This window comes from Fundulus heteroclitus, chromosome 6, assembly GCF_011125445.2.
Source record: "Fundulus heteroclitus isolate FHET01 chromosome 6, MU-UCD_Fhet_4.1, whole genome shotgun sequence".
Lineage (NCBI taxonomy): Eukaryota > Metazoa > Chordata > Actinopteri > Cyprinodontiformes > Fundulidae > Fundulus > Fundulus heteroclitus.
This window is the reverse complement of record NC_046366.1, coordinates 21245468-21268475: the sequence shown is the minus strand read 5'-3', so window position 1 is coordinate 21268475 and position 23008 is coordinate 21245468. Positions and strand designations below refer to the sequence as shown.

The following is a 23008-nucleotide window of genomic DNA, read 5'->3' as shown; positions in this document are numbered from 1 at the left end:
CTTTTGGAAAGACAGCAGAAGTTGCACTAAAGTGGTTTGTATTGGTAGCTTTAATCATTAGTTAAGAGCATTTTTTTTTAAATAATGGGTTTTGCAGTGTAGTGAAATTTCCTCTTCTTCCTGTTCTGTCCTACAGAGATGTCCCATGACAGGACCAAGCTTAACTTGTAGCTTCAACAAATGAGCGTGGGACACACCCAAAGGCAAAACAGGATTACTCCTGCGGCCGTGGTTCAGTGTCAATCAGTTCCAATCAGATCAGGAATCGAGGCAAAATGGCACAAGAAGCTAAATTTAATGTAAGCATTAAAAATTATCATATTCACCTCGTCAACAAAAAGTGCACGGAGGAAAATCCTGACCTCACATTTTATGGATTTGCCAGGACCTATCGCCAGAGAAGAAACACTGGCTTCTGAAAAGGATCAACATTATCGCTGAAAGCAGATGAGTAATGGTTTCAGTTTTAAGAAAAAAAAAAAGTAATACGGTCACATAGTTTTCTGAATGTTTACATTTCAGAATTTTTACTACATAAGTTGCTTAGTAACATTAAACATCAAGCACCATATAACTGATTCATGTTACCTTCATAATGGAGTGGCCGATGGATTAATCATGAGATTTCTTTACAGGTGCATGAAACAATGCTGAATTTAATCATTTTTGTTCATGTAAAACCGCAGTGCTTCTGTTTTACCAAATATTGTCACTCAACCATAACGTCTTCTGGTATCTCCAACAATATAACCTTCACCTCAGCCTTATCTCAGGCTTTCATGACGTGGAAGTGTTGCTTCTTTATCTGCATTCCTTTAGGTTCACACTCTTTGAGCTCCTCGGTTCTCCTTGTTAATACAGCCGTCCACCTTGTTTGAATTTTCCAACAAAGAAATCTTAAAAGGATCCATCATACATGTTCATTTTCAATTTGGTAGACACAAACCACTTCCCTGGTGCAGGATAGTGCCCTGCCTCCCGTCGCAAGTGTTGTGCAGGCAATTCCTGGAGGATGAAGGAACTGATAACGCTGACCAGCCTCCACGCTCTCCTATTACATATTTGGGACATCATGTTTTATTGGATGCCCCGGTTATTTCATGTTTAGGTCCATCCAATGCCACCAGGTTGCACCTCAGACAGCTCAGAGACACCCTGGTCTGGATCTGGGAGGAGCAGGACGCCATCCACCTTCCCATGAGGAGCATGCCCCAACATTGCCAGACATGCATACAAACACACGGGGGTCATACAAACTAGAGAGAACCAGTTTTTCAGTTTCACTCTCTCGGTGTCCAGATTAAGAAACCATTGTATATCCTGCACGTGCTGCTATTGCACTTCTGGTTAGACCTAAACTGCATTTCTTGCCTTGTACCTGTACCTGTGTAATGACAATAAAGTTGAATTTAATCTAATCTAATCTAATCTAATCTAATCTAATCTAATCTAATCTAATCTAATCTAATCTAATTAAGGCCTCTGCTATTTTTTTTAATACATTTTCATGGTTTTTAAAGATTGTGGCATCTTTTTTCCTAACACATTACCCATTCTATATCACCCCAATTGATATCTGATGTTTTTTTCAAAAGGTTCCTTTAATTTTTTAGAGCAGTATATATATGTATGTACAATTTTAAGTTTGTATTGACGACCATTAATTTGGTGAGTTGTGTCACCATTAGGCTTCTGTGGCCATGTAATCTAGAACCTATTGTAAGGGGGGGGGGGGGGGGGGATTAAAAAATTTGGAGCAAATAGGAGAAGATGGAAGAAGGAGTTGGAGGGTAATATATAAATCATTTCTTGAAATAGTAAATATTAGTTAATTCACTACTAGTTACAGAATCTTATCCTGGGCCCAGGCAAAGCTGTCACCTGGTTTGTTTCTAAGTATTGATGGGTGAGAGGTTTGTAGGGACAGCATGTAAAAGGAAATACCTTCTTTATATTCATTCAAACCATTCCGACCAAAAACATGCAAAGAGTTTTTTTTTTAATTTTATTTAAAAAAACGAAAGACATTTGAGTGCATACGTAATATCTTATCTGTCAGCAATAAGAAGTGATACAGAAGGTATACAGAAATGTACAAAAATGGCTCAACATACAATACTGATACGGAAACAAAGAGATTTTCCACGCTGCTTTGTTAAGATTTCAGTCCCAAAACGCGAACACTCGAGCAGCAGTTTGGATGAAAAGTTTTTACTGGGTCAACAAAAGAATTGACTAGAAAGTGACACTAAATGACCCGTAGAAAAGAATCCTCGTTGGTAAGTACAAAAAAAAATAAATGTTAATATACACTAAATTCAAGAGCTTTTCTCTGCTTTATACCTTTTTACAAGAGCATAGACATATACACGGGGGTTAGGCGCTCTGCAGCTATTTTGACGTCATCTCCACGGTGGTTGCGTCGTTGCCTCCGTTGACGTCGTAGTCCCCCACGGGCCCACTCACCAGCACCTTCATCCGCTCGGGGAAGTCGTCGAATTTGGGCGACAGCAGGAAATCGTAAATGAAAGCCGCGGCCACGCCGCCGCACATCGGACCCACCCAGTACACCTGGAAGAGACAGCTCTGATTGGTCAGACCGCCAATAGCACACATTCCTGGCAAGCTCAGCTTTCCTGTTGCCAATATCTCACACTGAAATACTGGTGAAAGTATTGTCTGTAACTAACTAACTTGTGCAGGTGTGGTTTAGTGTGTGCTGGGTTTTAATCATTTAAATCATTCACGGCTCTCGTATAACGTGCATGCGGAGTCGTGAAGCATGCATGCAGTGCTTGTGGGTTTTTGCCTTCTTGCTTACCCAGTGATCTGTGAAATCATTCAGGATCAAAGCTGGGCCGAAGGACCGGGCCGGATTGATGCCGCAGCCCGTGTAGCTGATCTGCAAAATCACAAAGAAATATATTAATTGGGGGTAAAGAATGTTGACTAAAGCAATGCATTAAATTAATGTTTTCCGAGAGCTTTCTCGTGTTTACTACTGGCTCGCTGCACTGGAACGTGGTGCACCGTTACAGGATAAATACTGCAGCGTTTTTTAAGGGTGAACTCACAGCTGCCAAGTGTCCCAGGCAGACCGAGAGGCCAATGGCCAGGGGTGCCGAGCCGGTGACGTCACGCCGCCTTTTATCAGTCACTGCAATGACACACAGCACGAGCTGGAAGGTTGCCAGGAGCTCTATGCCCACGCCTTGGCTGGGGGAGACACCGTTAAGCTGTGAGGATAAAAAAAAACAAAAACAACAACAGCACTCTGTTAGCTGGTTTTATTGAGATGAATAGTTTCCCATCACCCCTCCCGGTTTCTCATTTAGCGGCTTGGTGGTATTGTCCTGGAACTTTGACAGCAGTTTGGCAGAGAGGCCACGTTCAGTTCAGTTAAAAGTTATCAACCCTGCCAGCGCTGCTCCGAAACAAGATAGCCCTTTACTTCTTACTGATAAGTCTTCCTGTAGAAAACTCAAACTTACAAAAGCACTTAACCTAAGGTGTTAATTGTGCAGACGTTCACTTAAAATTTCTTGCAGCTGTTCACGTTTTGATATCATGTCATAACTTCTTTGAAATAAGCAAAGGACACGCTAAACAGTTTTATTTCAGCCCCTGCATCCTCACAAAAGCTACACCTTGCTTTAGATACATGCTGATGCGTCATTTTTTGTTGGAGAACCGCACCATCCCAATGAATACTCACAGAGTTGAGCCCCAGTGCAGTGTTGTTGATGGGACGTGTCCCGTACACAATGCCGCTGGCCAAGGCTGAGCCAAGCATTTGTGCCACAATGTACATCACCGCCTTCAAAAGACTGATCTGGCAGCTGGCGAGCATCCCGAGGGTCACCGCAGGGTTCAGGTGGGCTCCGCTGATGTGGCCTAAACTCTGGGCCAGCGTTGCAATTGCAAGTCCAAAGGCCAGCGACACCTTCACCTCCTGGTCCGGGTTGTCGTTGTTCTTGTTCCCGATCGCTGTGGAGATGCTGAGAAAAATGAAGAGGGTCATGCCAACCAGTTCGGCCAAGACGGCCCTCCAGAAATCCTTGCTCTTGAACTCTCGCATGGTGGCTGAATTGGGGGGCTGCCTGTCTGGGTTTTCACGTTGGAGCTGGTCTTCTGCGAGGTCTGAGTTAAACTCCCAAAACAACTGCAAACTGGGTGCATATATAAGGCCCTGTGTGCTGATAATGGTCGGTGGGCGGGCTTTAAAAAAAAAAAAAAAAAAACTGAAAGAGAGGGCCACGCTGAATTAATGAGAAATCCAAAAGACTGGTCTCCCACATCCCTCCCTCTGCTTCCTCATACACCCTCCTCCCCTCTCCCAATAGCCTCCCTTTGGAACCATTTCTGGTCTTTGGACCTTTGTGAGTAATGGAGCTGTGTCTTTAAATAGCTGTATCCAAAGGTAAAATTCTCACTGATACATGCACGTCAAGTTTTACAGCAGGACTTCTCAGTGAGAGCCCTGAGGAAAAAAAAAAAAAGTTGTCTCTTATTCAGACATATCTTTAGTATATCAGGTCTAGTTTTACCTCTTCATGTTTGTGCTTCATCGGTAAAATGAATTCAGTAGATATTGTCTTCATTTGCACAGTAAGAGCCACTGACAGCACATGTGCAGGAGTCAGATAAAAGACAGATAAAAGACAGACAATGTAGGTCTCACCCTTCCTCCCCAGTGCTGAGACTTTTACAAGAGAACCCAAACTATACATTGGTTGCCCTGTTTGGGGAGCACATTCTGACACAAAGAGAGGGAAATAATGCCCTTATATTAACTGCACTTAAAAAAAATCTAATAATCAAATAATTTTTTGAATGTTTAACAGAACTTTTCAGACAAGTAACAATTTGAAGGAATAGCAGTGCCTTGCAAGGGTATTTGTGCACCTTATACAGTTTAATGTTTTGATGTGTTAAAACCATAAACTTGAGATCTATTGGGATTTCGTCCTAAAGAAAAACACATGGTAGGGCGGAATTGTGAAGTGGACAGAAAATAATGCATAGTTTTCAACATTTTTCTACAACAACCAGGGATGGTTTTCCTGGGGTGTTTTCTGCCACAATCTTTTGCATGTTGGCCAAATCATCTTCTCCTGCATGTTTGTTGTGTCTGCTACAAACTTTAAACAGTCTTTTTTTTAACGGATTTCCTTTCACTATAAAACAATCGTGTCACTCTTCCAGATTTATGGAGCTGACGACTGATAGTTGTGCTGTTGACAAATTCTCCCAGCTGAGCGGCGAATCTCTGCAGCTCCCCCATAATTCCCGTGGGCCTCTCGGTTGCTTATGTGATTAATGCTCTTGTTGTCCACCCTGCCGGTCTCGACGGACAGCCATGTCTTGGTAGATCTGCAGCTGTACCGTAATCTTTCCATTTTTCAGATGATGGATTCTCAATGAGAAAGCTAAAGCTTGGGTCACTGTTTTATAACCTAACTCTGCTTTTAAACCTCTCCACAAGCTTCTTCCTTACCTGCACGGTTTGTTTCTTGGACTTATATATTTTATTTGTTCCCTAATATTTTATAATAGACCTCAGATTTCTTCACAGAGCAGCAATATTTCCACTGAGATTAAATTACACACAGGTCAACTTTGTGACTGATTGAGTGAAGGCGGTTGGTTGCATTGGATTTTATTTAAAATCAGAGGAATCAGAATAAAGGGAGCTGAGTACAGAAGCACATCATCCATTTGAGATCTTTGTTTGCGATAAAGATTGCATATTATATGTTATTTTCCTGTGATAGACCACTGGTGTTGCTCTATCACACACAATGCCACTAGAATTCATCATCTATTTACAATGTGTTGAACATTATGTTGAAAAGTTCAAGAGTTCTGAATACATTCACAGGGCAGACACATATTTAAGACAGTTAAATACGTGTTGCATGTTCTGTCCTTTATCTTGGATGAATGAAGCCACAGTAATTCATTAACTGAAAGGATGTTCTCTACATAATTATTAGTTGCAGTGTTGAGCAAGCGGTGAAACATCAACTCTGTGAACAGAGCTGCCCGTTGCAGCTGACCCCCTCAGCTCGTGGATCCGTTCCAGCAAACAGAAACCTGGAGCATATAGCTTCTCAGCTGACCACCAAATATTCTGAAACAAATACTCACAAGGTCATCCATATAGAAACTAATTGACTTATCAAAGCAGCAATTTTTTATGCATGCCATTCCTTAAACTTTTCCATACTTCTCTATTCATAGTTGGATATTTTTACCCTCTCGGTTAAACAGTTTTTCTCATTAATTGGTTAGCTGTCTTTGCTTTCCGTTTTCATAATGAGCTACAGTAAGTTATATCAAGATTTGACACAACATAATTTAACGCAACATCAAAGGGAGATGAGAGAAAGTGGCCCATCCTTAAAAGAATTGACAACCTTTTAATTATTAACTGATCTAACTGGTCCTCTGACAAAATTGGTTCAATCTTAAGAACATGTAGAATGTCACATTTAACAGTGCCAAAGATGAGTGAAAAGCTTGCTTAGAGACTTCCTGAAAATAAGTGAATCACGCTCTGACACAGGAACAGTTGTGTCATAATTGTGTGGAATTACGTGCGTTTCTGCATTAGGTATTACTTCATCAGCAGAATTTCTATGGAAATGGTGGTCTGTGCCTGGCTCCAGGAAGATGTCTCAGTCTCCATAACCGAAGTTACATTCAGAATCTGTTCACCTGAGACCAGTTTGCTAAGGAAGATCCTACCAGAGGCCAAGGTCCTGGACAACCTAGCCCCAGGATCGTAGGGGTACTCCATCACCCGGCACCATCTCAAAGGAAGAATTCAGATATTTTGAAGTCAGGTGAAGTTATTATCTGTAAAACTTCCCTTACTTGTTTTAAAATGATGCCATTTTAATGGCCATTTGTAGAAAAGTGAATAAATCCGCAGAGCGGTGGAAGGCTGATAGCAAGTCTGATAGATCCCTCATTCTATTTGACTTTTGCAGTTTAAAAGGATCTCAAACTGAAATTCTTCAGATCTGTGGGATACAACCTTGGTCACACAAGTCCATAAACCCCAATTAAAATTTCAGTTTATTGAGACCTAAAAAACTGAGATGAAAAGAGATGTTCCATAAACCGTTTCCACCTTAAATACGATATACAGGTATAAAATTAGAAATTGTTTACCTGTGACAGTGACAGAAAAGTTTGATATTTTCTGTCACTGAAATTCCAATATTAGACTAATTTTACGTAGTTAAATATTTCAAGCCATTATCTCTTGTAATTCTGATGATTACGGCTTACATAAAATGTAAACCACAAATGTAATGTTTCAGAACTTAAAGGCATACTATGCAACATTTTTCAGTTAATTAATGCGTTCCATACCGTTTTAGAGGAAATAAATGAGTCATTTCAGGTCGAACAAAGGTTTTCTTGGCCGCCCTGGGGGTCTGTGAGGGAAATACCGCACTTGCAATTGCAAGAGCCCTCGGCCCGCACACACAGGCTCAGAAGTCTGGTGCAAGACCGCAAGAGTCGGTCTTGCTTTACGGCGAGAACTCCATGTGTTTTTGCCCTGCCATTCACTATATGCACGCGCGAAAGCAACAAAGAACCACGTGTTAACCTCAAATAAACATGCAAGCATATCGAGTTTTATTATTATTATTATTATTATTATTATTATTATATATTTTTTTTTTTTGAATGTTGGCGAGACGCTACCGCAGCGACCGCGGCATGGCGGCCACGGTGGCCGCCTCGCCAAGATAGCTCTGATCCTGATGTTCATACTTTCACTGTGTTAGTCATTGTTTGTACTGCCGTTTTTTTTTTACTTTTCGTTGCGTTCGCCTGTCTGCTAAGCTCAAAACAACCACACCTGGCTTGATGGAGAAACCAGAACAGCTGAGCATCTTTATGACAGTGCACTTTTACTTTCGCCCTCTGGGGGGAGCCTCGCTGGAAAATCAACCCCAGTTGCATAGTATACCTTTAATTTTATTTATATAGTGGCAATTCATGAAACATGTCTTCTCAAGGCACTTTCTAAAGTCAAATTTGATCAGATTATACAGACTGAATCAGATTATACAGAAATAATTTAGTCAAAAAAATTACTATCTAAGGGAACCCAATTGATTGCATCAAGTCTTGAAAAGCAGCATTCACTCCTCCTGAAGAAGCGTAGAGCCACAGGTACAGTCGTCTGCATTTTCCATGGCTTTGCAGCAATCGGTCATACTGAGCAAGCATGAAGCGACAGTGGAAAGAAAAACTCCCCTTTAATAGGAAAGAAAAACCTCCAGCAGAACCAGACTCAGTGTTAACGGCCATCTGCCTCGACTGACTGGGGGTTAGAGAAGACAGAGCAGAGACACAATAAGAGAAACAAAAAAAGCACAGAAGCACACATTGATCTAGGAATCCTTTCTACGTTATATGGTAGTAGCGGGTGATGACAGAGAACAAAAAGTTAAAAGCTGGAATGACAACAAATAATACAAAATTGGGGAACAGTAGGATAACTCAGAGTGAGAGAAATAAACCCATATGTCCAGTAGCAGCCTAAGCCTATAGCAGCATGACTACAGATATAAGCGCACACACACACACACACACACACACACACACACACACACACACACACACACACACACACACACACACACATATATATATATATATATATATATATATATATATATATATATATATATATATATATATATTTATTTATATATATTTATATAGTAAACAAATGACCACTGAACAACTGGACTGTTGGTCAATGGTCTAAAATCCTGTTTTCAGATCAAAGTTTTTCATTTGGAAATCAAGGTTCCAGAGTCTGGAGGAAGAGAGGAAAGGTACAGAATCCAAGTGGCTTGAGGTCCAGTGGGGCGTTTCCACAGTCAGTGATGGTTTGGGGTGTCATGTCATCTGCTGGTGTTGGTCCACGCTTCCATCTGCTGACAAGCTGCATGCAGATACTGACTTTATTTTCCGGCAGGACCTTGCACCTTCCCACACTGCCAAAGGTACCAGAAGCTGGTTCAGTGACCATAGTGTTCCTGGTCTTGATTGGCCTGCAAAACTTCCCTGTCCTGAACCCCACAGAGAATTTGTGAAATATTAACAGGAGGACAATGACAGACCACAGAGCCAACAAAGGATGTGGCCAGAAGGCTGCTATCAAAGCAAACTGGGTTTCGATTAGATCTGACCCGATTGCCTCCATGCCACATCAAATTGATGCAGTAATCGTGCAAAAGGAGACCCAACCAAGTATTGAGTGCATAGAGATAAAGATACTTTGTGGTGTGGCATTTCTGTTTAAAAAATATATAATCACATTCAATAAATTTTAATATTATTGAAAGGTTAATTTATTTCAGTAAGCCGATTCACAAAGGGAAACACATTATGTAGATTAAAACGTTTTAAAGCCGTTATTTCTGTTAATTATGATTGATCTAATAAAAACAAAGCTTTTAAGATTAGAACCACCAGACCAAAAAAAGCAACATTTTCATGCAGAAATGGAGACTTAATGAAAAGTATTTTCATTAAATCCCTATTAACCCCCATGGGTTTTGAAAAAGGTACTTTTACTGTTTACTGTTTGTGTTTTTTGAGGCTGATGGACTTTTCTTCCCCATTTCATGCTCCATGAGCCTCTCAGCTGCCTCCAATTCACTACCCACTCACCATAATATCACAGTCAGTCAGCACCAGAGCGTCCCATCTCGCTGTATGTTTGCGCCCCAGTATTTGTGTGCTCAGCGTGCAATCCTTTGTGTTCCTGTGCTCGCTCTGCCATCTCCAAGGATGACACTGACTGTCCAGGATATACAGAAAACACACAAATATTTTAGGAAAAATTAGGCAATAACCTGGTTTTATGAATGTGCACACACGTAAACTAAAACTTTGCTAAAACATCTGGTCTTTTAGTTTCAGCAATCAGACTTCAAACTACATCTTTCAAATCTGATGTTCTGGTTTCCAGAAAGGTGGACTGCTCTCTGTGAGGCGGTGGTGAGTCTTTGCCCCACACAGAGTTCAATTAGCTTAAAAGGCCTTCACTGTAGAGAATAAACTGTGAACACAGCAGTCAAGCTACCTGAGAATGGACTACCTTGGAATGATAAACTGTATTTCCTCCAGTATGACACATACGATTCAGAGGAGAGAAATCTGAAAAATGTGGCACTCAAACAAAGCTAGTTTCCCTTCATATCTTGGTTTGTTTAGAGGTTTAGATTGGAGAACACAAAGATGTTTAAATTCCAAGAAGTTTTGAAAAATTGCCATGAACCTCTGATTTTTTTAGGTATGGCAACCACATCAGTCAATATAGTAAATATCTCGATTGATGTGTAAGCATGCAACATTTAGTACTATTTAATCTATTAACTTGAATGCAGTTTAAGATATACAGCTGACACATCCCACTCTCTTTTTCGTGGGGGAGCTAAAGAAGACATGTATGTTCAAAATCAGAACTATGTATATAGCAATTAGTTTCCCAGTTCCTCTGCTAGATACTTTCTAGAGCTCAGACATGGTTGTGAGGCAGATACTTTGTCGACTAGGCTTAAAACTTTCCTTTTTTGGCAAAGCTTATAGTTAGAGTGGCTTAGGTTACCCTGACCTATCTCTGTAGTTATGCTGCTATAGGCTTAGGCTGCTGGAGAACATCAGGATCTATTTTTCTCACTCTGCTGAGTTATCTTACTGCTCCCCAATTTGCATTGTTTGCTGTTATTTCAACTTAACTATATGATCTCTCAGTCTTTTTCTGTTCATAGTAGGTACACCTGGTCTGGCGTTCTGTTAGGGAGGGCGGTAGACAATCTGCCATCACAATATAACATATAAAGGATTCCTGGATCAATGTGTGCTTCTGTGCTTTTTGTCTTCTCTAACCCCCAGTCGGTCGAGGCAGATGTCCGTTCACACGGAGCCTGGTTCTGCTGGAGGTTTTCCTCCCGGTTAAAGGGGAGTTTTCCTCTCCACTGTTGCCTCATGCTTAGTATGAGGGATTGCTGCAAAGCCATTGATAATACAGACGACTGTCCACTGTGTCTCTACGCTCTTTCATGAGGAGTGAATGCCGTTTGTCAAGACTTGATGCAATCTGCTGGGTTTCCTTAGATAGGAAACCTTTTGACCAATCGGTCTGTATGATTTGATTGAATTTGACTTTTTAAAGTGCCTTGAGATGACATGTTGTGTTGTGAATTGGTGCTAAATAAATACAATTGAATTGAATTAAGGTGTTGCATGCGTCTTGTCCTCAGCGCCAGACCAGAACTAAAACAGTAAGTTCCAGGGCATGGATGGCCGGCAGACCCTGAGAAATAGGTATTATCATTGAATCCTTAAACAACATTTGTGCACGCAGGAGTGGTGAACGTTTGACAAACTAGCCAGAGGAGTTTAGGGCACCAGCAGGAAAGTCAAATGGGATTTGGATCTGCACTGCACTCTGTCAAACCTGACTTTAAATGAGCTGCTCTCAGGGGACAGACAGCTGAAGCATTACAGAGAGATGAGTTTCGGTAACATTAGCAACAGCCTGATGGCTGGTGAGAGAATTTATATTTCATAAAACATTATAAATAAATATTCCTTCATATTGGATGTACTTCTTAAAATGTAAAATATTGTTCTCGCTTTTGTAACTAGAGTTTAACAAATTGTTGATTATAAAACGAAACTCTTATCTGAAGGACCTGGTGTCACATTTCTGATGGATTTTGATTTGTATACTGCAGTGCAACCTACAGTGTATGTGTATGTGTGTGTGTGTGTGTGTGTGTGTGTGTGTGTGTGTGTGTGTGTGTGTGTGTGCGGGCGTGCAAAGTATCCTGGTGGATTCAGACAAGGATTCACAAAAAATGTTGGAGAACTATCTAAGTGTCAGGATTCACAAGTTTTATCCCAAATGTGTTCAGGATTACTTGGGCCAGGAATTTACTCTTTCATCACTTTCATGCTTACATAGTTAACCAGCTCCACTGAATCCAGAACGTAAGGAATTTTGAGGTTTTACTAGGAACAAATATAACCGGAGGGAAAAAAAGAGGTTGTTAATGTATCACTGCTGAAAAATGAAACGGTGAAGGAATGTCTTCCTCATTTCGTATCAGAAATAATGTTCTTGGTTGAATGAAAAACTATTTTCAGTTTATTTCTGCCTGAGGGATGAGTCATTTTGAGCTTAACTATATGTAAGCCGGTAAGATGATGCCTAAAAATAAATCAGAGGTACCACATAAGTTGCATTTGAAAGCTGTTTTTATGCAGTGCAGTCCAGTTCTAACTGTAGCACCTGCTTTTAAACTTTCATTTTAACCTGATTTAAACTATTACCGTATATGAGGACTTAAAATACAAAAACAAAACAAAATAAACAACACATAAAAACAGTTTAAAGAACAAATGTCAAGCTTGCACCTTCATATTCATAAAAACTCAAATGAGCATAAAAAATGTAAAAAAAATTGGCAAAATTTGCCATTTGTATTTCTGTATTGTTTCACACTGCCTAGATTACATTTATCTAGCAACCCTTTATCTCACCACTAGAACACCTGTTTTATTTCTGTTTGCAACATCAATCAGGCTCACAGAACTGTGAAAGGATGTTAACTCAGACTAAACTGTGAGATGCTCAGAAAACTATCAAAAGAATGTGAAAAAGGTTTAAAAAAAAGGCCGAATGTAAACAGTGGGGAACTCAGAGGGTGTTATTTATGTAGGAACCACGTGGGAGTGCATGACCTGAAACACTTTAGATTTCACCCCATGGAACCAAAGGTGCACACAAACTTTTAAAGGTATGTGAGTTTTATAGTTGCTTTGGTCATGATACCAACATTTCTTTGCCCTGAAAGGTGATACCTAACAGAAGACCTAAGAATTATATCTCAGCCAAGAAACAAGTTTGAGGTATATAAATTCTCTGTACTGTACCATGGCCTATTTAAAACGGCCATTTAAAAATGGGCATAATCACAGTAGAATTACTGTAACGTTTATTAATAGATATGCATTCGTTGACAATTACATTCCCCCCATTTCCACAATGATGGCATAAGTTGAACCAGGCAATTACTGTAGAATAGCTGAGTCAATAAAATAATACGTTTCAAAAAGTTGCTGAATACCTCATTAAATCCCTAGAACTGTGACCTAGAGTGCAAAGTACATTACCTGTTTATTTTGCAACATGGTGAAAACAAAAAAAAAAAACATCAGTTTATACTCTGATGAAAATATAGAGTATAAACCTTTTAACTGCATATGTCAGATGTTCTATATCTTCTTATAAAATAAAATAGAATACAATAAACAATAAAAATGTAGATTTCTGCCACAGAGCAGGGGGATTGCCACAATAATCTCTTGATCAGGAATTTCTATCCACTAGCTGTGTCTCCTTGGTAACTGTTGTACTAGCCAATGAGTGGTGTCTCTACTTCATTTAAAGCTATGAGTTTTAACTCAGACATGCGACAGAGCCTCAGGATATAGATTTTCCTGGTCGCTGCAAGGACTTTCAGTTGGATTGCTCTGCAGGAGGTCAAAAACCAAAAACATAATTGTGTGATATATGCTGTGTGAGTAGGGGCAGATGCATGTTCTTCATCCTGTCATCCAACACGAGCTTCTGCAGCCCTGTTGTTGAACCGTTTTGGCCATTTGTGTGTTAGTTTAAAATGCATAATCTGGGTGGGTTATACATTTTGACTTTAGAGCACTTTGTCTGTGTAGGATGTTGAGAAACATTAATTCCACATATGCTTTATCTGAAGGCATAAATAGACCTGATGAATTAGAGAAAAACGACTGACTGGAAGAATTTTGTGATTTGCTTTTCTTTGTCCCGTAGATTTCAGTCAGTTGTTGTTTTATGACCATATTAGTTTATTTCCGCTGGGACAGCTTGGACTCAAACACGCTGTGAGCATTTGATGGGAATACTGCATGCTGAGCAAAAAGAAATGAAGAATTTAAGACCGAGGAGTGGCGACAACACAGAAATCTACTGACCCGTGAAACAGCTTGCGACAGTTCTGGACTCTTTTACTAATTGCTCCAAGTTTTCTAATTATGCTCTAGCCACAAAATATTTAGCCATCAAAGGAAGCTTTCCTTTTGATAATAAAGACACTTTCAGTTCTCATTGTATCAAGAAAACATTTAAAACAAATTTCTGAACTGTTTCGATGTCCAAGTCAGAGTCCATGACTTTACACATGTAAGACCTAAAAATCTAAGAACAATAATATTTAGTGAATATCCCAGGTTTTAGATTATGTAGCATGAGTGTTACGGGTAACAGTTTCCTCCTAAACAACTGGCTTTTCACAAAATGAAAAGTGAATCAGTGGTTAAAACGTTTTATCTAAATTGCTGCATGTCCCAACCTGTCAGATAATGTAGTTGGTATCTGTAAAAAATGAAATGTCTTGGTCATTTTATCACAGAAGACCTCACAGATGATGATGATCTGCTGCATACTTGTAGTCAGAGTATAAAAAGGCAAGTCAGAAAATAATTCGTCCATTCATCTAGGTATTGTCTTCCACTTATCCAAGATGATGTTGCTGGGGCAAGACGTCCAGGACAGAAGCCCAGTAACATCCTACAGCTCATTCTGGAGGATCCCAAGGCGTTCCCAGGCATATTTAGTCCCTCCAGCAAATTCTGGGTCTTTCCAGGGGTCTCCTTCCAGTGGAATGCACCTGGAACCCCCCCCAAAGGGAGGCACCCAGGGCTCATCCTGATCAGATGCCCAAACAATCTCAACTGGCTCCTTTCGAAGTGGAGAAGCAGCAGCTCTTCTTGAGCTCCCCCCAGGATCACAGAGCTCCTCACCCTATCTCCAAGCCTGAGTCCGGCCCCCCTCCGGAGGAAGCTAATTTCAGCTGCTTGTATTTGTATCTTTCGTGACCATAAGTGAGGGTCGGAACGTGGATGGACCGGCTCAGCTCTTTCTTTACTACAACCGACCAGAACATTATTACCGCAGATGCAGCCACAGTCCATCTATTCAACTCTCGCTCCGTCCTACCATCTTTCATGAATAAGGCACCGAGATGCATAAACTCCTAAGCTTGAGGCAGAGACTGACCCACTAACCAGAGAACTGAACATTTTTAGAAAAAGACTTCAGGTCAACGATACATTGAGAGTATCTCTGAAAAGACCAAGATGGGCAAGGCACATTTGTGACTACAGGAGTTAGCATTTTGAAGGCTAGGCTTAGAAAGTTTATATACCATTTAAATGAATCTGAGAACAAAATTAGCATGGCCTTAGGAATCCCATGGTTGATACCCATTCTCAGCCGAGGAGACACTAGTACAGTCGTCTTATAATGAATTCGATGTAGTTGCTTTTGATGATTGCAGATATGTATTTGTGTCGTTTAGCTGTTTGTTATCCTGTGTGTGTGTGCCAGTTTTGATGGACCTAGAGTCTGAAATAAAGTTTCTGTCTATCCATTTCCTTCCGCAATTGCCATCATTATAACGACACAGCTGTATCCAGAGCTTTTCATTTTCAAAGCAGCATTTAACCAGAATAAGAGGTTTTCAAAAAGGACTCAAAATAAAACAAATACTGCTTCATCATGGTGAACATCTGGGTAACTGATGTGAAACTGACTGTAGTCAGAGAGAAATATTATAATCAATGAGGGATCACACAAATAAGCACTATGAGGGAGCACTATGCTGATGAGTGAGGTAGCTTTAATGTTTGTTCATTCATCACCACGCACCGTACTCTTTATACTGTAATCAATAACACACTATGGATCGTGTTTGGCAAGGGCTCTCTTTGGAGCAAGTAGGTTTCGGTTGAGCCACTGCCAATTTGTCTGCTTGTCGATAATTCTTGGCAGGTGATGTAGTTGTTTTGCAGGTTGCACTGTATATATATATAATTGGTTCCTGAAAATGTAATTAGTCCACACCAGTGGACTATAACACACGTCTAGGTATTTTTTTCTTTGTTGCCAAATTATCAGAAAACCTAACAATTACATTGTTACAGTCTTCTCAACACGTGGTCCAGGGGTCCTCCTGCTATAATGAATACAATTAAACACCATGAAGAAAAAATGTGTTTCAAAAACACAAATCTAAACACCTATAGCCATATATTGACCACATTAGCTATTCTAAGCTATACTCCGTTCTGTTAACAAGCGCCATCAGGGACGTCTTTGAGTCACGTTTGGTGTGTGGAAGTTAATTTATTGTAAGCCCTATCTATCCAGTTCTATCCAGAAAAATAATATTTTACAATGAAATATTAAAACCAATTAAAAAAGTGACTGTAGCATGGTGGAGGTTCACCTTCCTGCTGGTCAATGAGCCGGGTCAACAATGTAGGGCTTTAGATTGACGCATAGTTAAGCCTTTTAATGACATAGTCAAAGTCCAGCACCTTATCCGTTTGAGAATCTGTGGCAAGACGTGAAAATTAAAGTTCATATTTGTCCATCCAGGCTGACTGAGTTATTTTACAAAGAAGAATTGGCAAAAATATTCAGAAACATGTTTTTACAAAGTAATAATTCAGGGGATTGAAATACATTTGCAACCAAAACTTTTCAGATTTTTAATTTGTAAATATATTGAAAGCCTTGTATCATGTTCCTGCTTTCTGCCGGTCTATTACAAAAAGCCCCAATTAAACACAATAAAGTATACGACTTTAACGTGACAAAATGGGAAAACATTTAAGGGTGCACGAGGCACTGTATGTAATGCAAACCTTCACATTAAAAAAATGCCTGAACATAATTAACCTGGTAGGAAGCAGAAAAAAAACAAAGCAAATAAATAAACATGAACTCTTTGATTTTAAAATAGTTTTTCATTATTATTAATATTGCTGTATCTCCTAGGACATTCTGTTCAGCTTTTTTTCTGAAATAGATATATGAAGCGAGCCAATGCCAGGTAAATGGTTTTGGTTTATTCACAGCAGAATTGTGACAAACCACCACTGAGGTGAAATAGTTTATTTTTGACTCAGGAAATGCCTTAATCCTAAAACATGTTTTTGGCCAGGGACCACAGGACATCAATGGTACCTTTAAAGCTGCAGCAACCTGCTGCCAAAACAGATTTCTTTTTAAAACTTGACTCGTTATGAATCACATAAAAATCCCGTTCTGGCTCTTGCACCATTTACTTGCACACTGAGGATGCTTTACAGCAGTTGTAACAACATCAACGTATCTTATCTTATCATCTGAGGTTCATCTCAGTTTAAATGTTAACAAACTGTCTGCAGAGTTATCAGTATTACTAAATAAAATCAAAGCCCTGCTCTTCACATATGCAAACTGATGTGCACTATCAGAAAAAAGGATACTTTTCCTCCTTATTTTTGTAAGTGAACTGTTTGCATTGAACCGTCTTCAGCATACCGCTTTAGAAGTCTTTGGTTAAAGTCAGGCAGCAGACTCACAAACACGAGCAGGAGGGCTTTTATCAGCGTGAGATCTTCTTGGGTTTGCAAGGATCCTGGTTTGTTGCATGTTTATTACTTGTGTAAAACCTTTTTTCCGATGCTGCCCTACCTCTACAAAATCCACAGAAAAACGTTTTTCAAAGGCTCAGCCAGGGGTTTGTGATGCCATGACAGCAGCTCCAGCATTTAAGACATTTTTCTGTTCAATAAAACAAATCCTGCTTAGCAGTCTATGATGTTGTGGACAAACACCATTCGGGTGTTTACTCAAAAAAGCTCAAATTTGTTTATTTTATAGGTAAAAACAGCAAAGTAAACCATGGGATTTTTCAGATTGTGAAGGTTGAGCTCTAAAACACTGATTTAACTGGGGCAAATGGTGATCTTTGTTTCTTTTAGAATATTTTTTTTTACAGACTATAAAAGAGCTTTGTTTGCTGACTTCACACATGGTAAAAAAAAACAATATCCTGGATGATTAGTCGGTCTTTTCTGTCTACGTTTTTTCCTCAGGCAGCAGCGGGGTTTATATGGTCTTTATGGTGATGTGCTATTTCGGTTTGGAAACAAGTTTGTAAAATAATAAAATGTAGAGTAGAAACTGATAACGGAGGACTTTGTACGTGTAACAAGCTCATCCCTGGCTCTCATCCAATATGTTAATGGATACATTATTTGCTCTGTACTGCTTCTTGAGCGTGTTGGAAATAGACTATTTAATTACATTCTTGCCAAGTAAATAACATAGTTCTCATTGGATTTTTGCACCAGATGGAGACCTTGTCACAATATGTTTTGTTTACTGCCCTCCCCTTTCCTTTCCTTGACTCCCTTTTCTTTTTTCCTACACTTCCAATCAAGATTGTGCAATCTAATCTGCGCGAACCCACTAAACACAGATCACCAATCTCTCATGTGTTTTAATGAACGGGCAGGATTTCTACAGATGTTACCTATTTTTCTAAAAGAAAGACAGAACCAGGAGGTTGCTTACTTCCAAGTAAAAACTCAATGCTTAGAGGCAGCTCATTCCAGACACAGCTACATCTACACTCACCTGTTTGATTTACTTCCCCAGGCAGGAAGCACGGGTTCTCCTGTTTGTCAGCTCCTAATCCTCTGGGACATGTTTTACTGTCTACCATGTTGACAACTAAAGTCCATACACTGCTGGTTAGTTTTTTTTTTTTTGACACTGCTATCTTGCTGTCAGCTCTTCTCCGTAGGGCTGACTGAGAGTTTGTTTATCAGAGTGCTTTTACATAGAAACATCAGGTTTTTGTATATGTTATGACAAGAAAGCAAACCTTAAACCTGATCCTTAGGAACTCTTAGAAACCCAAAATTTATTTGATCAAGCAAGTACCTATTGGAAATTAAATGATCACATAATATTTGCGTGATTAACAAGTTTATAATGCAACAAGGGGAAAATTACATATTTAAATGTGCTTTTTTTCCATTCCCCTATAAAAAATGTAAACACGTGACATGCTCTTGCATTCAACCCTCCTGAGTTAACACTTTGTAGAACCAGCTTTTGCTAAAATTATTGCTGGAAAGTAGTGCGTTTTTACAAGCTTTACACATCTAGAGACTGAATTTTCAAATCCTTCTTCTTGGCAAAATAGCTCAGACTGGAAAGTATCTGTAAACATCAATTCCCAAGTCTTGCTGCAGATTCTTAATCGGGTTTACGTCAGACTTTGAGAAGCTCGTTTAATTTCCCGAAAAATTGCCAAATGTGGGGCAATAAAGGTATTTCTGTTCTAACACAAGGATATGCTTTGAACTAAACCATTCCATTGCAGATCTGGCTGTAGGCATAGGTTTGTTGTCCTGCTTGAAGGTGAAACTCCAACCCACTGCCGTCTTCTGCCATGTTTTGAAAGCACTTTATTCAGCTCCACTCAATCTTCTCACTAGCACTCACCAAACAAGATGACGCTGGCATCACCATGTTTCACCATGGGGATGATGGTTTGAAGCGTTATAGTTTTTGTCCACACATAGCATTTTACATGTAGGCCTGAAGGTTTAATTCTGGTCTCGTTCCATCAAAGAACCTTTCAGATGTTTCCTGTATCCTTTGCATGGCTTATGCCAAAACTCTAAACAGACATTTATGGACTTATTCTCAGCAACAGCATTCTTCTTATCTGTTATCATGCTTGTTCCATTCACATATTCTCCCACCTGAGCTGTGGACGTCTAAAGCTCCTCCAGGGTTATCGTGGCAGGGCAGGTCAGGGCAGGTCAGGGCAAGTTTATTTATAAAGCACTTTTCAGTAACAAGACAATTCAAAGTGCTGTACATGAACAACAAAGAAAAAAAAAAAAAACAGAGGGGAAGAAAAGCATTACAGAGGCAAGTACACTGCATTGTAATAGCAGCAGCAGGCCAGATACAGTATTCCCTGTTTATCTTATTAGTTCCTTGTTGGACTGGCCTGTTTGTTTAGCTGCACGGCCATGTCTTGTCAGTCTTGCAGGGGTACCGTACTCTTTCTATTCTAGATTATGGTGTGAACAGTGAGAACTGTCCAAAGTTTGGGATATTTATCTACAACATGATACTGCGTTAAACAACTCCACAACCTTATATCTGAACTGTTATCAGTTTATTGGTCTAAAGCTGTTTGTTCACAAATGTAATCTAGTAATTATCTGAGGCCTTCGCAGGTTTGTAGTGAGACTAAATTACACACGGTTGGACCGTACATATTTAGCAACCATTCTTTGCTAAATATGTAACCTAAAAATGTAATAATTGGTTGCTGTAGAATTTATTTAAGCACATCAGAGCAAAGAGGGTGAAAAATACATGCTAGACTTTTCAAAGTTTTTACCGGTTATAGGAAGGTACAGGTGATTACATAAATGGTTTGGTCATCTAAAAAAAAACAAAAAACTTTATATAGATTAAATGCTGACACAACCAACATGCATAGGATTTTTATATGTGGAAACCATAGATTATATAAATGTAAAAGTGTATACACCTTTTAAAATATGAAGTTAAAGGTTTTGCATGAGTATAATATATCTTTTTTTTAATGTTTTTACAGCACTAGTGGCTAGGGTGACCAAACGTCCGTATTTCCCGGGACATGTCCGTATTTCACGTCCTGTCCCGGGCGTCCCGGGTTTTTTTTTTAGAAAGTGAGGAAATGTCCTGTTTTTTTAAATTACCTTCATTGGACCATTAAATTGACAGGCACTAGGGCACTGCGCACGGCGCTGCGTGTGACGTAATCCCTGAGCCGAGTCAGTGCGGGCAGCCCTGTTCTTAATTAGAAGAACGATAGCGTGGCTGTCAGTACGCCAACAACATACCAAAGCTCAAATGTATGTTTACCGACGATTTACAAAAGAGTTTCCCCGCTTTCAGACCGGGTCGAGACAAATGGGAGGCCTTTATTGTGCGATGTTTTTACAGCACTAGTGGCTCACTTTTTGTGCAGTGGGCTGATAGGAAACGGGGAGAGACGTGCAGTAAAGGACCATAGGTCAGAGTCGAACTGGGGTCGGCCACGTCAAGGACTAAGACCTCTATGCATAGGTCATGCACACTAACCACTGCACCAACAAAGCACATCCAAGTATAATATACTTATCTTTATTTAAATGTGTAAGTTTATGATGTTTCTGTAACCAAATGACATTGGCCTAACCCCCTGTTTCAGATAAAAGAGCTCTTGCAGTTATTTATGAGGATCTGACAAAATCCTTAAACATAGTGCTAGTTGTGTGGGTGTGAAGGTATGCGCTGATTTGTATCACTAAAAATATTGGGTTGTAAATCGTAGTGAGGCCTTTTCCAACCAAAGTGTTTTTTTTAATAAACTTTGTTATTTGCTGTAAATCGCATGTGTGACATTATATTATTACAACCCTTTAAACCAAGGGCATCTAGGTAACTTTTTATTCCTTAAGACAAGTCAAAAGCAGTTTGCACCTCTGTTATGACCCATTCAGTACTAAAGATAAACGTAGGCATTTTATTTTTCCACTCATACAAATATAAAGAGTATTGCTGTTTTTATTAATTTGTTTTAACAGCGTATGTACATGATTTTTTAAAATAACTTTTTGTTTTGCTATCAACATGATAACTATGTTGGTAAATATTAACGCAGAAAATGTATTCAAACAGTAAAATGTTCCCTTGTGTAGTAAAACAGTGTTGTGTCATATTTTCTTGCAGCTCCTAAATAGGTAAACAATTTCCTAATTGACGACACCCAGGAACGATTTAACATTGTTACGCTATACAAAGTGAGCACTTGTATTCTGATTTAGCAGAATACAAATGTGACATTGTTTGTTAAACATCCCGAGTGTCGTTCAGCCAATCTTTTGACAAGTTTGTCAGATGGAGATGTTTAATTTAGAAATTAATCCTCAATGGTTTTATGTTTAAGCCTAATATTGTAGTTTGATTAAAAAAACAGACCCAAAGTAACCAGAGTTATATATTTCTCTTTCAAGATGGAATTAAAATCCTTTCATCGGGGTGATAGTACTCTTATAACAACCCTAAGTTGCATACTTGTGACCTGATCGCCTGACTACCAGCAATTCTCCCTTTATCCATTCAGGTTTTAATGGAAAAACAACAACAAAAAACAAATACCACAAAAGGAGGTGGTAGAAATGCTGTACTGTGGATTTCCAGTCATCCAAGACATAGATTTTAGAAATGCATTTAGAATTCAACTGTTGGTGTCTAACGTGTTTATTAAAAGATAATTTGTGTTAAAAGCCGATGCTATTAGAGCTCTAGCATAGATATTTGAATTATTGAACTTTAATTTTTAGGTATGAATTGTTCAGTTTACGTAAAGAACAATCACAGAAATGTAACTTTACCTTAATGTGGGGATGCAATTCAGAGAATGTGTTTTTCTGACTATAAGGCGCACTTAAAATCCTTAAATATTCTCAAAAATTGATATAGACTGCCTTATAATCTGGTGCGCCTTATATATGATTACCATACTTATTGTGCTTCCTGACTGATTTTATGGTAGGCAACAAAGCCTCCCCACTTAATAGATATTCAGAGCATCACGATACACTGTGTCACTAACTGATCAGCCCCGCAACAGGACCCCTGAGCAGTCTACAAGATTGCCTGACTGTGATGTTAAAACTACAAGTGCATCAAGCAAGGGGCATTTGGAACAAATATTTGAGGCACCTCAGCTGACTCCTCTCGATGTAGATGAGCAGCGGCTCTACTCTGAGCCCCTCCTGGGTGGCCAAACACCTCACCCTATCTCTGAGGGAGTACCCAGACACCTGGATGACATTTTTTCCACTCTATATGGATAGAAAAAGCCTTTTTCCTCCACCAAGTGACATGCACCCACAGCAGTCATTCAGCTTACAAGCAACTCCACTGTTAAATCCAATAAATACACTACAAAGTACATAAAATGTTTTATTTTGTTTCCATTTCATAACTGAACTGATTGATGTGTTTGTTATAGCTCACTTTGCT

General features: G+C 39.5%; 1 protein-coding gene across 1 annotated transcript; it reads right to left on the bottom strand.

Annotated features, from left to right (window-relative positions):
* Positions 1-2001: 2001 nt before the first annotated feature.
* On the bottom strand, positions 2002-4135 carry aqp1 (aquaporin 1 (Colton blood group)). Its single transcript, NM_001309974.1, is given in 4 exon segments — positions 2002-2571; positions 2822-2902; positions 3075-3236; positions 3716-4135. Coding segments are annotated over 4 exon segments (786 nt in total). The 5' UTR covers positions 4079-4135; the 3' UTR covers positions 2002-2391.
* Positions 4136-23008: the final 18873 nt, after the last annotated feature.